General features: G+C 40.1%; 1 protein-coding gene across 2 annotated transcripts in view; it reads right to left on the bottom strand.

The window, feature by feature from the left end:
- CLRN1 (clarin 1) overlaps nt 1-15,864 on the bottom strand; it is a 39,387-nt gene extending 23,523 nt beyond the window's left edge. Inside the window, exon 1 of one of the 2 annotated variants that reach the window (XM_025376638.1) lies at nt 15,570-15,864. In XM_025376638.1, coding sequence (XP_025232423.1) covers nt 15,570-15,822 — 253 coding nt within the window. In that variant the 5' untranslated portion in view covers nt 15,823-15,864. The remainder of the gene's footprint in view (nt 1-15,569) is intronic. The other variant, XM_025376637.1, reaches the window with a different exon arrangement.
- Nucleotides 15,865-16,242: the final 378 nt, after the last annotated feature.

Raw genomic sequence — 16,242 nt, 5'->3', positions numbered from 1 at the left:
TAAACTCTACTTTTTCAACCATGACTCAAAGCTTGATTCCCTCTCCGTGAAGTCTGGAAAACAGAAATTTCTGACTAGATACCTAGTCAGAACAGAGAGCTAGAAGAAACTAGTCACTGGATTCTCTATCCTAGTAGCAGAACAGAAGGCACCTAAGCCACAGGAGAGAGAAAGCAGAAAAGGAAATCCACACTGCATACCTTGGCACGCAGAGAGAGGCTGTCATACCCTCATTACTCGAGTCTGCTATTATGAAACAGAGCTGAGTAAGTCATAAGTTAATGACTTGGAGTGAAAACAGTGATAGGGATGCTCTCGTAGGAAAGCTGCCCTCCTGCAGTCATTTGGTGGGGGCTCTATTTTTTGGGCTGTGACCCTTGCCTTCCTGCCTTAACTCTCCTGCTCAAATGAGGACCCCTGAGCCTCTGATCTGTGGGCCCCCATTCTGCAAAGTCTTTTCTAGTTTTTTCCTCTCTATCCCTTGTCAGATATTCCAAACCTCCCCTATTCTTAAGGACCTATCACACTCCACCTCCATTTCTTTCAGCCTATGAACCTGGCTTATGAAGTGCTCAAACATATTTTGTAAACTAAACTCTCTCATTTCACAGAGAAAGGTGAGGCTATCATGAAATGCCCTCAACCTGGCAGAACTCCATTGCCACCCATCTACACCTTCTTCTTGGTGTATACCCAACCTTCCCTTTATTCTTAGTGAAATAAATGTTTTCTCCTGTCCAAGCCAAGGGTGGCCCTTCTCCCTGTACTTTCAGACTCATCCTTTCTCATCTTTGCAGGGACCTTTCTAATTCACTATTTATCCTCCCATCTGTCTTCAGTCTTTTCCTCCCTACTGCTCTATCTTCTTAGTACAGAATTATACTCAAGGTCTTCCCGTTGTATACACACACAAACACACACACACACACACACACCCCACCCACAGCCTGGCCTTAAGGTTCCTCTGTCTATTTCCCGACCTCAGTCTTTCCCTTTTATACCTGCAACCCTTATCTCTGGGTCATGATCTCCCAGTCCCTCTTTAGCTCCTTCAAGGACCTCCCTTCCCCACCACTTCATCAAGACTGCTTTGGAAAAGGTCCCCTGTGATATTCTGGCTGTAACATTCAAAGAACCATTTCCAGTGTCTCTCCTTTGACATCTCTGTGGCATCTAGGCCTGTTGACTGTTACTTCCTTGGTGAAGGTCTGTCCTTCCAAGGTTTCACCTCACTAACTCTTCCCTCAATCTCCTTGGCAAGTCTCCCCTCTCTACCCATTTATAATAGTGTTTTCTAGGACACATCTTTGTCTACCTTCTTTTTTTGGCAGGGGGAGGGACAGAGTCTCGCTCTGTTGCCCAGGCTGGAGTGCAATGGCGTGATCTCAGCTCACTGCAACCTCTGCCTCCCGGGTTCAAGCAATTCTCCTGCCTCAGCCTCCTGAGGCTGGGATTACAAGTGTGCACCACCACATCCAGCTAATTTTTGTGTTTTTTAGTAGGGACGGGGTTTCACCATGTTGGACAGTCTGGTCTTGAACTCCTGACCTTGTGATCCACCCACCTCAGCCTCCTAAAGTGCTGGGATTACAGGTGTGAGCCACTGCACCTGGCCTTTGTCTACCTTCCTGTTCAACTCCCTTCCCTAGGAAATCTCATCTTCAGTTATGGTTCCAACTACTGCCTCTAATCTGCTGATTCCCGCTTCTCTGCCTCTACCCCAGGCCTCTCTCAAAACCTGCAAATTGGTGTAACTGATGGACATCTCTGGTTGATGTTCTGCAAGTGATCAAATTAAACATGACTAAAAATAATTTCATATTCCCTCTCAACTTTTTCCTTCTGTATTCCTTCTCTCAGAGAATGTAACAACGGTCTATCCAGCAGAAACCTGGGTTCATCTTCTGTCATCAAGTTCTGTTGGTTTCTGTTTTGAATATTTTGGAAATATTTCCCTTCCTTTCTATTTCTTTGCCAATGCTTTGGTTTGGATCCCCAAATATTGGAGGAGCCTTATGACTGGCCCCCACTTCTCACTGCCTGAAAGCAAACACAGTCTGTCCTGTTCTGGTTCCTGCCTTCCTCTCCAGTCTTACCTTTTCCCTCCTCCACGCTCTCAGGCATCGTCAGTACTAGGGCCACAATAAGTTCTTCATGCATTTGCTTATGCTGTTCATTTACTTAGAATGTTTCTTCAATGCCATCTAGTGAAATCTATCTCATCTTTAAGAACTTTCCTCTGGTTTTCCTATGCCTATTCCTCACAGAGAGTACCTATTCTTCTTGGAGTTTTTATAACAAATACAATAATTGTGATAATAATGAGTGCTACTTCACCATCTATAGCTCATGGTAGGATTTGCTCATCTTGACCTCTCTGCAGTTAGATGTGGCTGTGTAACAAGCCTTGGCCAATAAAATGTAAGTGGAGGTGGCATGTGTCAGTTCCAGGTCAGAGAATTTAATTGCCAGTGTGAGAGCCTCCACAACTCTTTCTCTCTTACAGTAACTGTCAACATTCCAGATGGTGGCTTGGAATGCAGCTCCAGCCAATCTCCAAAAAATATGAACCGTGAGCAAGAAACTCATCTTTGTTGTTTCAAACCTATGAAGTTCAAACTTACTTGTTATTAAAACATAACCCAGCCCATCCTGAATGATATGCTAGTATAGCTCTCCCAAGTGGCTGATCATTTCTGAACACTTCTGCTTAGATTCTGGGTTGTTGAACAAGTATCGTCTAATTCCTTTCACATTCTCAGAGTCTACCAGAAGGCTTAGGCACATCATGGGCACTCAATCATCTTTTTAGGGGAGGGAAGGGTGAGAGCATTGAAGGCACATAAACTCTTTAACTTACAAATAATTTGTCTCACATGTCAAGTAATGCTATTTTCAATAGGTTACAGCCGGGCGTGGTGGCTCACACCTGTAATCCCAGCACTTTGGGAGGCTGAGGCAGGTGGATCACCTGAGGTCAGGAGTTCAAGAGCAGCCTGGCCAACATGGTGAAACCCTGTTTCTACTAAAAATACAAAAATTAGCCGGGTGTGGTGATGGGCTCCTATAGTCTCAGCTACTTGGGAGGCTGGAGCAGAAGAATCTCTTGAGCTCAGGAGGTGGAAGTTGCAGTGAGCCGAGATCGCATCACTGCACTCCAGCCTGGATGACAGAGTGAGACTTTGTCTCAAAAAAAAAAAAAAAAGTTTACTTGAGGTTAATAAGAATAAGATAAAAAGTGTTTTTACTGACTGCTAAGTGTGTTCCTTTATTATCTGCCATTAATCTGAGTTTTATTTGATATTTCTAAATGTATGGCTTTCATTTCAGTTGCCTTAACATTCATTTTACTTCTATCTGCTGGGGTTTTCTATTATATTTTATTCTGAAACTTTGTTATCCCTTTATCTATTACTGATTCCAGTCATATCTGTTATCCTACAAATCTTAAAAATCCTAGTAAATTCAACCTAAGTCTATATGTAATGGCATTAACCAGGAGTCTCAGGCAGTTGGAATACAATGTACCACCAAAAGCACAATGGGTAGAGGGGTCAGTGGGGAGCCAGGCATTAACTGCGCGGCAGCATGGCGGGTTGGGCAGAACGTGGCTTTTGGAGTCAGGGAAGTTTGAAATTCATCTGGTTTTGCCATTTAGTATGCATGTTAGTCTCTATATCTCAGTTTCCTTAACTATCAGCATAGATAATAATAGAAATAAATCACGGAGCTTACAAGAAACACAAGCGAGATCATTTATGTGGAAGATTGCTGTTAATTTTAAGTAATTGTCTAAATATTTTTAACATCGTGAGAAGAGCAGAAGGGTTGTATTTCCCCTGAAAAGAGTGAGGAATGTAAGAACTCGATGTGGTGAGGGTCCCAGGAGGAATCATTGAGGGTGGGTAAGAGGGATTTGGCCCACGGGTGGTCAGAGTACAGGTCTCCGCATTGGGACAGAGGAATACTCCACAGGAGTCCTTGGAGTACATGGAATTCTGGCAAACTTTCTATCTTGCAGCTCAGTCTTTTACTTTTTTTCCTGACCAGGTAGGCAACTATTGCTATAAATAATGCTGGAACTTTGGATTTATGGTTAATTACTTATTTGAAACCAGTCACATACTTTCCTCACTGTCTGATATATTGCTCTCATTCTTGCTTCTATTTCCCTTGTGCAATTTCTTGGACATCCTCTGTAATGGCTGGTCTAAAATGATCTTTGGACTGATAACACACCTCTAAGGAGAACCCCTGAGAGTTTCTTTGGAAGGAGCAGAGCCCTTCCACAGGAGACAGACAGATGGAGGTCAAAAGTTAACTTTATTTCTGATAAAACTGTTAGAGAACATAGCTTAGATCTTCCATCAAGTTCCCCGAATTAGGCAGCTTCACCCACGCAGTCACAGACAGGGCCAGGTAGCTGAAGGCCTCCCTGTCAAGGACAGAGCTGACTCCTTTAACCCAACCAGTTGGTGAGCAGGCTCCTGTAACTGGTGGGCAGATTTGGAAACAGGGGAAGCCGCTGGAGCTGACAGCCAAGTATGCTCAGTTTCTTACTGCAGATTCATCAGATTGCTCATTGCCCTGAGGCCAGGTGGCTATGGACAAAGCAAAAGACCTTCATGAAAATGGAAGCGAAAGATCCCGGCTTAATTTTGATCAGAAAACCCCCCAACTGTGTGGAAGAAATGCTAAATACTGCTCCTTCCCCCTCCCCTCCTCCTTGTGGCTTCCCCCTTCCCTAACAGTAAGGGCTTCTAACTCTTGGCCTCACCTGTCTTGGCCACCATCCACCTCAGTCGTTCTCAGCCTTGGCTGCACATTAGAGTCCCCTGAGGAACTTTCAAAGCATTCCAATGCTCAGGTCCCACCCCCAGCGATCCTGATTCAATTGGTCCAGGATGGAGCCTCAGGATCAGTAGTTTTAAGGACTCCCCAGATGATTCTAAAGTGCAGCCAGAGTTATGGACCACTGATCTAATAGTTTTGGTTTCATCAACCTTTTTGCCTTCATCTGGCCAGATGTAAAATGCAGAAAAGGCCATCTGTGAAGCTCTCAGAACTAAGGCAGCCTCTGATAATGATGTCAGCAATGGTGCAGCAATTTCTTCCTAGATTAAAGCTCTAAAAGCAGTTTCAGAGGTCCTGTTTTTGGTCTCAACTTGTCCTTCTCTACATAAAAGGATGTGTTTTTTATAAAAGTATTTGGCCTCTTGGTGCTCAGCTATTCATTTTCTTGAAAGAGAATAAGAGGGAAGATTTCTTTCTTCTTACAGAAATGCTCTTGATCTGACTTTCCCCTCAGCCCATCTGCAGCCAGTCATTATGAAAATCCAGTAAAAGACATTCTCTGACATCAGCTCAATGCATTCATCTCCTTTAATATCACCCATAGTCTCACACTTAGGTATTGAGCCAAGATTCCAAAGGCTATGTGGTCAGGTTGAATGAAATCCATGACCCCAGAACTTAAAAGAAGGAGACCTGATGGTATGATGAAACCATTCAAAATCTGATTTTCTCAGCCCCTTACCTGAATTTCTCTCAGCTGAAGTGTATCCACCTCACTCAAGCCTATTCAGAGGCAGTCCCATCAGTGAGTCTTAATCACCCATGGTGGCTCAGGGACGACATCTGCTGTGGCACATATGTGTCTCTGATAACAGAACCCATTTAACTGCTCCGAATCCACAGGGGTATGATTATGTTGGGGTAATAACTTCTGAGAATGGCTTTGCCACAGTTATAACATGCTGAGAGGGAGCGAAATATGAACCCTGCATAAATTAGTCTACCAGGTACAAAGTTTGCTATTAGTCAGTTCTATCATACCTCTAATAAGAGTGTATATCACCATAGACAGTTGTGTTTAGCTGCATGATGAGATGAGAGGCAAATTTGTCAGTTTAATGTATATCAGTTTTGTTTTTTTTAAAAATACACCTGTAACTTTATGAAAACCTTAATATATTTCAGAGATAAAAATGAACTTTTGTTTTTATTTTATTTTTTTCAAACAACATTTTAATTGATGCTACAATTCTGTTCCCTTGGCTCTTAATACAATACTAGTTTTTGAAATGAATCAAATGCTTTGTGCCTGCTTTTCTTTTAGTCCTTGACTCTGTTTTAAAACTGTTCACTCCACCTCAGGAAAGAGTCTGCCATTTTGGAAATTTCTGTGGTGAAATCGTTGCTGTGGTCAGAGTAGCTAACTTTGAAGATCATACCATGAAGATTTTAGTGGGCAGTGATCTTAAATTAGCTAACCACACATGTGATCAGATATCTCTGCCTTACACCTAAACTGCCAACATTAAGGTAATATAATTACATAACCCAAAGATTGATCATAAGCATGTGACTTCCTCAACCAATATTATTAAACAGGCCTGACTTGGCTATTTTACCTTGCGAGGATCAAAGATTAAGATTTAGACATCAGAATCACTAAAATGTGAAATAAAAAGGCAATGAATGAATTCAAGTCATAAGGCCAAATACTCTCAGATAGTTACATGAGAACCAGCTTTTGTGAGACTTCAATACTATTCTTAAAATAGATGGTGAACACTCCTATTCAACACAGTATTGGAAGTTCTGGCCAGGGCAATCAGGCAAGAGGAAGAAATAAAGGTATTCAAATAGGAAGACAGGAAGTCAAATTGTCTCTGTTTGCAGATGACATGATTGTATACTTAGAAAACCCCATCATCTCAGCCCAAAATCTCCTTAAGCTGATAAGCAACTTCAGCAAAGTCTCAGGATACAAAATCAATGTGCAAAAATCACAAGCATTCCTATACACTAATAACAGACAAACAGAGAATCAAATCATGAGTGAACTTCCATTCACAATTGCTACAAAGAGAATAAAATACCTAGGAATCCAACTTACAAGGGATGTGAAGGACCTCTTCAAGGAGAACTACAAACCACTGCTCAAGGAAATAAGAGAGGATACAAACAAATGGAAAAACATTCCATGCTCATGGATAGGAAGAATTAATATCATGAAAATGGCCATACTCCCTAAAGTAATTTATAGATTCAGTGCTTTCCCATCAAGCTACCATTGACTTTCTTCACAGAATTAGAAAAAACTACTTTAAATTGTGTATGAAACCAAAAAAGAGCCCACATAGCCAAGACAATCATAAGCAAAAAGAACAAAACTGGAGGCATTATGCTCCCTGACTTTAAACTACACTACAAGTCTACAGTAACCAAATCAGCATGGTACTGGTACCAAAACAGATATAGAGACCAATGAAACAGAACAGAGGCCTCAGAAATAATGCCACATATCTGCAACCATCTGATCTTTGACAAACCTGACAAAAACAAGCAATGGGGAAAGGATTCCCTATTTAATAAATGGTGTTGGGAAAACTGGCTAGCCATATGTGGAAAACTAAACTGGACCCCTTCCTTACACCTTATACAAAGTTAACTCAAGATGGATTAAAGATTTAAACATAAGACCTAAAACCATAAAAACTGTAGAAGAAAACCTAGGCAATACCATTCAGGACATAGGCATGGGCAAAGACTTCATGACTAAAACACAAAAAGCAATGGCAACAAAAGCCAACATTGATAAATACGATCTAATTAAACTAAAAAACTTCTGCACAGCAAAAGAAACTATTATCAGAGTGAACAGGCAACCTGCAGAATGGAAGAAAATTTTTGCAATCTACCCAGCTGACAAAGGGCTAATATCCAGAATCTATAAGAAACTTAAACAAACTTATACGGAAAAAAAAAAAACAAAACCAAAACCATCAAAAAGTGGGAGAAGGATATGAACAGACACTTCTCAAAAGAAGACATTTATGCGGCCAACAAACATATGAAAAAAAGCTCATCATCACTGGTCATTAGAGAAATGCAAACCAACACCACAATGAGATACCATCTCACGCCAGTTAGAATGACGATCATTAAGAAGTCTAGGAAACACCAGATGCTGGAGAGGATGTGGAGAAATAGGAACACTTTTACGCTGTTGGTGGGAGTGTAAATTAGTTCAGCTATTGTGCAAGACAGTGTGGCGATTCCTCAAGGACCTAGAACCAGAAATACCATTTGACCGAGCAATCCCATTACTGGGTATATACCCAAAGGATTATAAATCATTCTACTATAAAGACACATGCACACATATGCCTATTGCAGCACTGTTCACAAAAGCAAAGACTTGGAACCAATCCAAATGCCCATCAATGGGACGTGTACACCATGGAATGGTATGCAGCCATAAAAAGGATGAGTTCATGTCCTTTGCATCGACGTGAATAAAGTTGGAAACCATCATTCTCAGCAAACTAACAGGAACAGAAAACCAGACACCACATGTCCTCACTCATAAGTGGGAGTTGAACAATGAGAACACAAGGACACAGGGAGGGGAACATCACACACCGGAGCTTGTCAGGGGTTGGAGGGCTAGGGGAGGGATAGCATTAGGAAAAATACCTAATGTAGATGACAGGTTGATGGGTGCAGCAAACCACCATGGCACGTGTATACCTATGTAACAAACCTGCACGTTCTTTACATGTATTTCAGAATTTAAAGTATAATTTTAAAAACTTTAAAAAAATAGATGGTGAAACTGAAGAATAATCTTACGTATTTTCTTCATCACTTTGTATCCTTTTTTCATATTCTAAGGGGGCAAAATGTAGCAGAGGAAGAGCATGATCTATCATATGTATCTGAATTTGAATCCCAACTCTGCTGCCTACTAGCTATGTGACTCTGGAAAATTATTGTGACCTCTCTGTTTCCAGTTTCCATATTTCTTCAAGAGAAATAGCATCATAACATCTCCCATGTAAGGGTTGTAGATAAAACATACAAAATGCCTGGCCCCTATGAGGCACAAATAGTATTCATTATTGAACATTGCTTTTATCAATATCATAATATTAATTAAAGTAATTCAATATTAATGAGTATATTCTGATATACTTTTATCATTCTCAAAGTCTAATCTTTTGTGACTAGCAGGGACCCACCCAATATTTTTTTCTTCTGAGAAGTCTGAGAGTCCTTGGGGAAGATAAGTCACCTTCAGAAATTAGAAAAGAAAGCAGAGCAGCAAATTGTGAGAACAGTTGTGGAGTCATCCTGCAGTAGGTAAAGTGCGTACACCAGGGTTAAGTTTCAGAAGTGCCACTTAGGACTTGCCCCTGTCAGACTCCTCTTCCTCTCCCAGGTATGCTCAAGTCAGTGATTTTACTATTATTAGGGTGTGGGATGATTTAAAGGGAGGGAAGGTATATGGGTGTGCATGTGCACATGTGCATACATGCAAAATTATAATTCTTGACCAAAGTTGATTCTGTAATTTTTTATATGAATATGGGAAGATAGTTACTAGGGGAAGGGAGAAGTAAAACTTCTTTTTCTGGATTAGGTAGGCAGAACCAGAAGTTCCTTTCCTCAAAGTCATTTTCTCCATATTCCTCACCAATTGGAGGATAATTTCTGCCAAGTTCCTCTTCTGGGTAAAGAAAGCCCTTGGAGAGGCCAGGCATAGTGGCTTATGCCCATAATCCTAGCACTTTGGGAGGCCAATGCAGGGGGATTGCTTGAGCCCAACAGTTTGAGATCTGCCTGGGCAACCCCATTTCTACCAAAAAAAAAATTCTTTTAAGTTACCAGGTGTGGTGGCACATGCCTGTGGTATCATCTACTCAGGAGGCTGAGGTGGGAGGATCCCTCAGGAAGGGGAGGTCAAGGCTACAATGAGCTGTGATCGCACCATTGCACTCCATGCTGGATGACAGAGTGAGACCCAGTCTCAAAACGAAACAAAACAAATACTCTTGGAGTCTTAAATATACTGGTCATTCCTAACTTCTTGCCATCATCAGTTTAAGAAATTAGATTTAGGAAAGTGTAGTTTTTCAGCGAGGCTGGAAGAGGAGTTTCTTGGAAAAACAGAGAAAGCAAAAATGGGAGGAAGTAGGATGTCAGCTTCTTCTTGCTTTTGACCTTCTTCTATTTGTGCTTTCTCAATAATACCATCTCATTTGTTTCAGTATTTGTGGCTGCCCCCACTTTCTGGAACCCAGTGATCCATCTTACCAGAATTTCAAAGCATCCCATTCTTCAATTTCCCTTTCTTTAACATGCAATTTCCCACACAAAAAGTAAAAGATTGTAATGGGAGAGAAAAGAAACATCCACTTTAGTCATAAAATCCATCTGGATCCTGATAAATGGTAGACATTTCAGAATACTTTAAAAATCATGAGTTTTGAGGATCAGAGCAAAGGCACATGTAACTCAGCATGTCTAATGATGGTGGCCAAAAATCTGTCAGTGGAGTCATCATGTGACTAAGATTAGAAGGGTTATGCAACTGTAAAGCTGGAAGGAACTTGTCTAGAACAGCCAGTCCCTCATTATATAGATCACAGAGCATTTAAATGGTAAGAGATGTCAGAAATCACCTAGTATCGTCTCCCATATACAGATGCAAGAACTGAAAATCAATGAAGTGATGGAATTTTCTAAGTGTAATCTCTTGTGAGTGGCAGAGACCCACCTCAAATCCAAATATTTATTAAGTACCTGTTTGGGCCGTGCACTGTCTGAGGCCCTGGTGTGAAGGAGCACTGGGATGAATAATACACAGCTCCTGCCTTCTTGGGGATTAAGATCTCCTTGCAGAGAAATACACATTCTCAAATATTTATAACATAGTTGTTTTGAAATAATAGAGCAAACATCAAGGTCTGGGAAGGACAGAGGAGGAAACAATTATTTGGCTGAGAGAAGCTGAAGGTTTTTCTTTCACAATAGTGCTTCTCATACATTATTATCTTCTATTCCATTAATTGCTTTTTTTGTAATAGGAGGTAAACAAAACCTCTATTTGCTGGACTGTTTTAATAGGTGAGTGAGACTAGACAACAGGACCCCTAAGTCAAAAAGCAGAAGAGCCCATGCTTGCTGGTGAAATGGTGCATATGGCTTCTTTCCCTCTTCCCCTAACCAAGTAGTCTTTGCAGATGAACTTCATAGGCTTCCCCTCTACACACCCCCATACCTGCTTCCACACAGACCATAGGAGGAAACACAGGATATCAGACAGAGCCACATCAAAGACCTTTGTAGCTTTGCCATAGGCAGGGTGATAGGAGAGATGCAAGGTGTGCAGAGTCATGACCAGTAAGAAACCTGGGGCAGGTCAGGTCAGCAAGAGACAAGAGTCACACTTGGAGGAGACCATGGAGATAGAGAGTACCAACTCTCAGTGACAGGCACTGAGCCCCTGAGCCCCAGCCATTTCATCCCAACATGTGTTTGAGAAGCCACCTGCTTGCTCATAGAAGTAGTTTCAACATTTTCTCTCCAATCTGGGTCAAATGCCTCATTTAGTAAAGAAACGCTGCTTTTCTAAAATATGAAGTGAACTAATTTCTGTTCAGCTTTTTATAAATTTTCTATCATGAGGTCCAAATTAAAATGCTTTTCAAAGTACGACTAAAGTTGCAAGCTGTGATACATGATTGGTTAAATTTTATTTTTCACATTTTAAGAAAATAATTCCATATGTTTTTACCAGCTCATGAACTGTCTTGGCAATGAATAGATCAGTATATCTAGGAACGATTGATACCATATGATTCTTGGGTATCATATTTTGATGATATTCTGCAATGTTTCAAATTACCAAAACAGAAACCCACCCACACACACTGAGCTCAAAATTGGCAGTTTTTGTCTTGATGGCTACATTTAGAGTTTAAACATCATCATTAAAATTTTACAGGTGACATATCAAGAAAAATTAAGCCCACCAGTTGTGCCTCTTTGAAAGGAAAACATTCCTTCATTATAATAAATGAAATTGTGTGCTAGGTATGAATGCTGGTGACCTCTAGAAAATGAACCACTGACCCATAAGTGGATGAGAATCAGCCAGAGTAAATGAGGCAGAAGTTTTCCCAGCATAACTGTGCATGCTGGCAGGGCAGATTCTTGTTATAATTAAAAGAGATAGAGTGGTCAACAGGGAACATTTATAGGAACAAACATGACTACATTGCCAAACTATTTTTCTGGTCCATTTTTCATTCTCACGTTATGCCATATATCTGGGTTTTAAAAGTGATGCAAGCATTGCACATGAAAATAACACACATGGACTTATACAGCAGAACCCAGGAAAAATTCAATCAGAATATGAACACCATCAATGACCAACTTGTTCAGAGCAAATCCCCATCTAAATCTGTACTGAACAATACAGTAGCCATAAAAATGAGCATGTGACCTTATGCAAATGAGACATCACCTCCTCCAGACTCTGCATATATACCTGGCTGGTGTCCACCGTACTTAGGGACCTCCTCTTTTGGCTTTGGAGCCCCCCCAACCTCTGTCTCTGTATGAGGGAACCTCTTCCTTCTGCCTTCTCTTTTCTTTCTTGCCTATTAAACTCTCTTCTTCTTAAAACCACACACAAAAAAATGAGCATGTGAAATGTGGCTAGACTGAAGTAGATGTAATATAAATGTAAAATACACTCTAGATTTCCAAGACAGCATCAAGAAAAAAAGAACGTAAAACATCTCAATAAATTTTTGATTATATGTTAAAATGATAAGATTTTTGATATCTTGGGTTTAAAAAAATCATTAAAATTAATTTCATCTGTTGCTTTTTACTTTTGTTCTCTAATGTGGCTACTAGGACATTTCAAAGTACATATATGGCTTGCATTTGTGGCTTGTAGTATATTTTTATTGGGCAATGCTGATATAAATGAAAAGTTTAGGTATGCAAAATAGTGTTTATCCACCTAACAGAACTGAAATATAAATTCCTATTAATTGATGATAACATGACAACACAAAGAAAACTGGCCATGAGACCAGCCTGAAACCCTGTCTCTACTAAAAATACAAAAAAAAATTAGGTGGGTGTGGTGGTGCATGCCTGTAGTCCCAGCTACTTGGGAGGCTGAGGCAGGAGAATCGCTTGAACCCAGGAGGGGGAGGTTGCAGTGAGCCAAGAAAACTGGCCACGAAGTGATTTTTACCTTGATAAGTTACCTTTTCCATTCTTCCTACACTGGTACGATTCTGTGAATTCAAATGTTTGCTTAACAACTTTCTAAAGGCAAAATAAGAAAGAAGACATTCTGGGAAATGAATTGTACGCTAATCAGAAGTTGGGCTCTGGAAGAAACAGAAAAGAGTCATTCACCTGAGCTCTCTGGAGGTCCCTGATTTTTGCTCCAAGGAAGCCACTACTGAGAAAATAAGGCTAGACCTTTCATTCATTTATATGAACAGGGCTTATACATTTCTATCAGGAAGAATATCAGAGGATTCTCATCCAAGCAAACGTTGATGAAACATCATTGACAGGGTAATGACATTTTGAATGGAAAAAATGTGAACCATGAAGCTGCATTGCAATGGGAGTGTAAACTTCAAGGGTGCAACGTGTCCCAAAGGCATGTTGATTAGGAAGTTTTAACACTGAGAGGGGTGTTTATTTAAATGAATATTATGCTCTTTGGGGAGTCCATTGGATCTGTTTATTTTCATTTTCCCAACTCTCTCTCATGCTGCATTGAAAAAGATACTTTTATGCTTAGGAAAAAAAAAAAGCTATACCGTAAGTATTCTTTGCTGGGCCTCACCAAAATGAAAGAGGTTTTAATATGTATAGTATATACAGTACACTTAATATGTATAGTCTATTGTATATAGATGGAGCTGTCACTGCAGAACAAACAAGTAAATGGAAGAATTTCTTCACTAGGCTGGGGGGGAATGTTAGGGGTATGTGGGAACTAATGCAATTCTGTGAGATAAGTGAGAGTACTGTTTAAACCCTACCAGTTCTGTGAGTCCTCACAGAAAGCAAAGGGAGGGGTATCCAGTTAGAACAACTTCATCCTCGACAGGACCAGCATAGGACACAACCACAAAAATCACTTGCTGAACCCCAGAAGAATGTGGCTGTGTAAGGATTAAATGAGACAAAGCATATAAAGTGCTTAGCATGTAGTAAGTGTTCAGAAAACATCTTATTATTGTTTTGAAACATGTCATATGGTATGAGTAAAGTTTATCTCCATTTCACTGTAGAAAATGTAAAGGCTCCAGAAAATTCACCAGTATTTTTGCTTTTGTCTAAATTCATTTGTGAGAAGTTTTACTCACGCCTTGGCTGCCGGTGACTCATGGTTAAATCATCGCTCTCATCTTTTTTCCTTTTCGGTTTTTTAATACAGTTGCATATCACATGACATTCTGCTTTGTTTTCTTCCTCCCCCTTCCCGAGGAAAACTAGGCAACTCTAACAGCCCCATTACCTTAATGAATAAAAGCCATTCAGTGAAAAGACCTGGTATCCACTTCATCGATTAAAAAGCTGATGACTAACTCTTGGAAATTTTCTGGAGCCCTATGAAAATTCATATCACTTAGTAACCTATGTGAGCTGAAGGTTGGTGTCCAATGACTGCTAAGAAGATATAAGGAATGTCGCAGAAATATAAATAGACCAGCACTGAAATTTAATTAGGCACTGCATATGTTAATAATAAATTCAATTAATTTAGCCTTCTACCTATACTAGAAGGAAAAAAAAAACCTGGGCAAAATAATAATTCATTTTAAATGCTTCAATTGGTAACCTCCTTTCCTGAAGAGTGATTTATGCAGTAATTTACTGACTGTGTCTTCATAAGATTGTTCCAAACCAGCCCTTCTGAAATAATAATAACTTCTGAATGTGTGTTGTGAGAGATATAACAAATGACTTCTTATTAATTTTCATTTAATGAGTTGCCTATTCACATGGTAATTTTTAAAAATTCTCTTCTTAAGATAAACAGGTGATAAATACTGTGGATAACACTTCCATTTCACAAAAATCAAGACAAGAAAATCGCATATTCTCTACATGATTTGCAGGTCAATCAGTTTAAAATTTTCTATACTAAATAGGCATCCATTTCTTTCCCAGTTAGCACAGCAGATCATTTTAAATTTCTACAGCCAAATGATTCCAGATTGGTTAAAAATGAAAACTGAATATTTAGCAGCAGCAGAGGTCTTAGCAGAAATAATGGGAGGGAGTGGGGAGCAGGAAACAAAATCATGAAAAAGGTGGCAAAGCAGGTAGGGTTAAGTAGGGAGCCCATAACCTTGGTTCTTTTTATAAAGAATAAAAGGCATAAAGATCATTCTTTACAGCTTTCCTATTTCCCCAAGTTTACTTTTTAAAAAAGACTCCATAATTTCTTACATAAATATTAATACTTACGAATCTTAATTGCTAATATTTCCAAAAACCTTAATTATGTAACAATGAATTAACTCTATGTTACAATGAAAAGGGCAAGTATAAAACAATAAAAACTAGGAAGAAGAAATTCCTCAGAGTCATAGGTTTTTCATATGGTTCACCCCAGTTTAAAAAGTCCTGCAATAAACAGGGCAAAACTGTCAAATATAATTCCTCACAACACTGGGAAGAGTCTGCCTAAAGTATTAAATAATTCAAATGCAATTGCTACTTACACGAGAACCGAAAGGGCCTTGCTCCTAACCCACACTGCCTCACGCCCTCTCCGTGGAAAAGCCCGTACTGCATTTCACCCATAAACTTGTCCAGCTCCTGCCCTGAGGCATTGACGAGCAGAGCTCCCGTTTTGCAGAGGATAGTGGCTTTGATCCACAACGGTGTCCCCAAGGCTGTCACAACTCCGAGGGCACATGCAAAGCTTAACACTCCAGCCATGCAAAAAATGATTTTCTTCTGTTGACTTGGCATGATGAGAAACGGCCTCTGTGAGGGCGAGGTTCAAAAACAAGACCTTTGTGAGCAATGGGAAGGGACTGCCCCTTTGACTGCATTTATTACAGAAGCTGAACGGACAGATCCCAGCTGAAAAGGCAACTTCACCATTGATGGTTCTCGCCAGGTTAAATGTCAGTAGATGAAGGCATCTTCATCACTCATACTTGGCTTTTCTCCTTTTCTGCTGCTTCTTCTCCCTAATTGGAAATCTTTGGATGAAGGATCTATAAAATAAAAGTCTTTCAAACTGCCTTCAAGTATCTCCTCTGTGTCACTTGGTAACAAAGGTCTAAGATAACAGATGGAGTCCCCCGTGTAACTTGATAAATGCTTCCCTTCCTCAGCCTTTTGTCTGATTGGGTGAGTTGAAACTTTCAGAAACAGGCTTGAATC

The sequence above is a fragment of the Theropithecus gelada genome, chromosome 2 (genome assembly GCF_003255815.1).
Source record: "Theropithecus gelada isolate Dixy chromosome 2, Tgel_1.0, whole genome shotgun sequence".
In the NCBI taxonomy this organism is placed as follows: Eukaryota; Metazoa; Chordata; class Mammalia; order Primates; family Cercopithecidae; genus Theropithecus; species Theropithecus gelada.
This window is presented reverse-complemented; position numbering and strand designations above follow the sequence as displayed.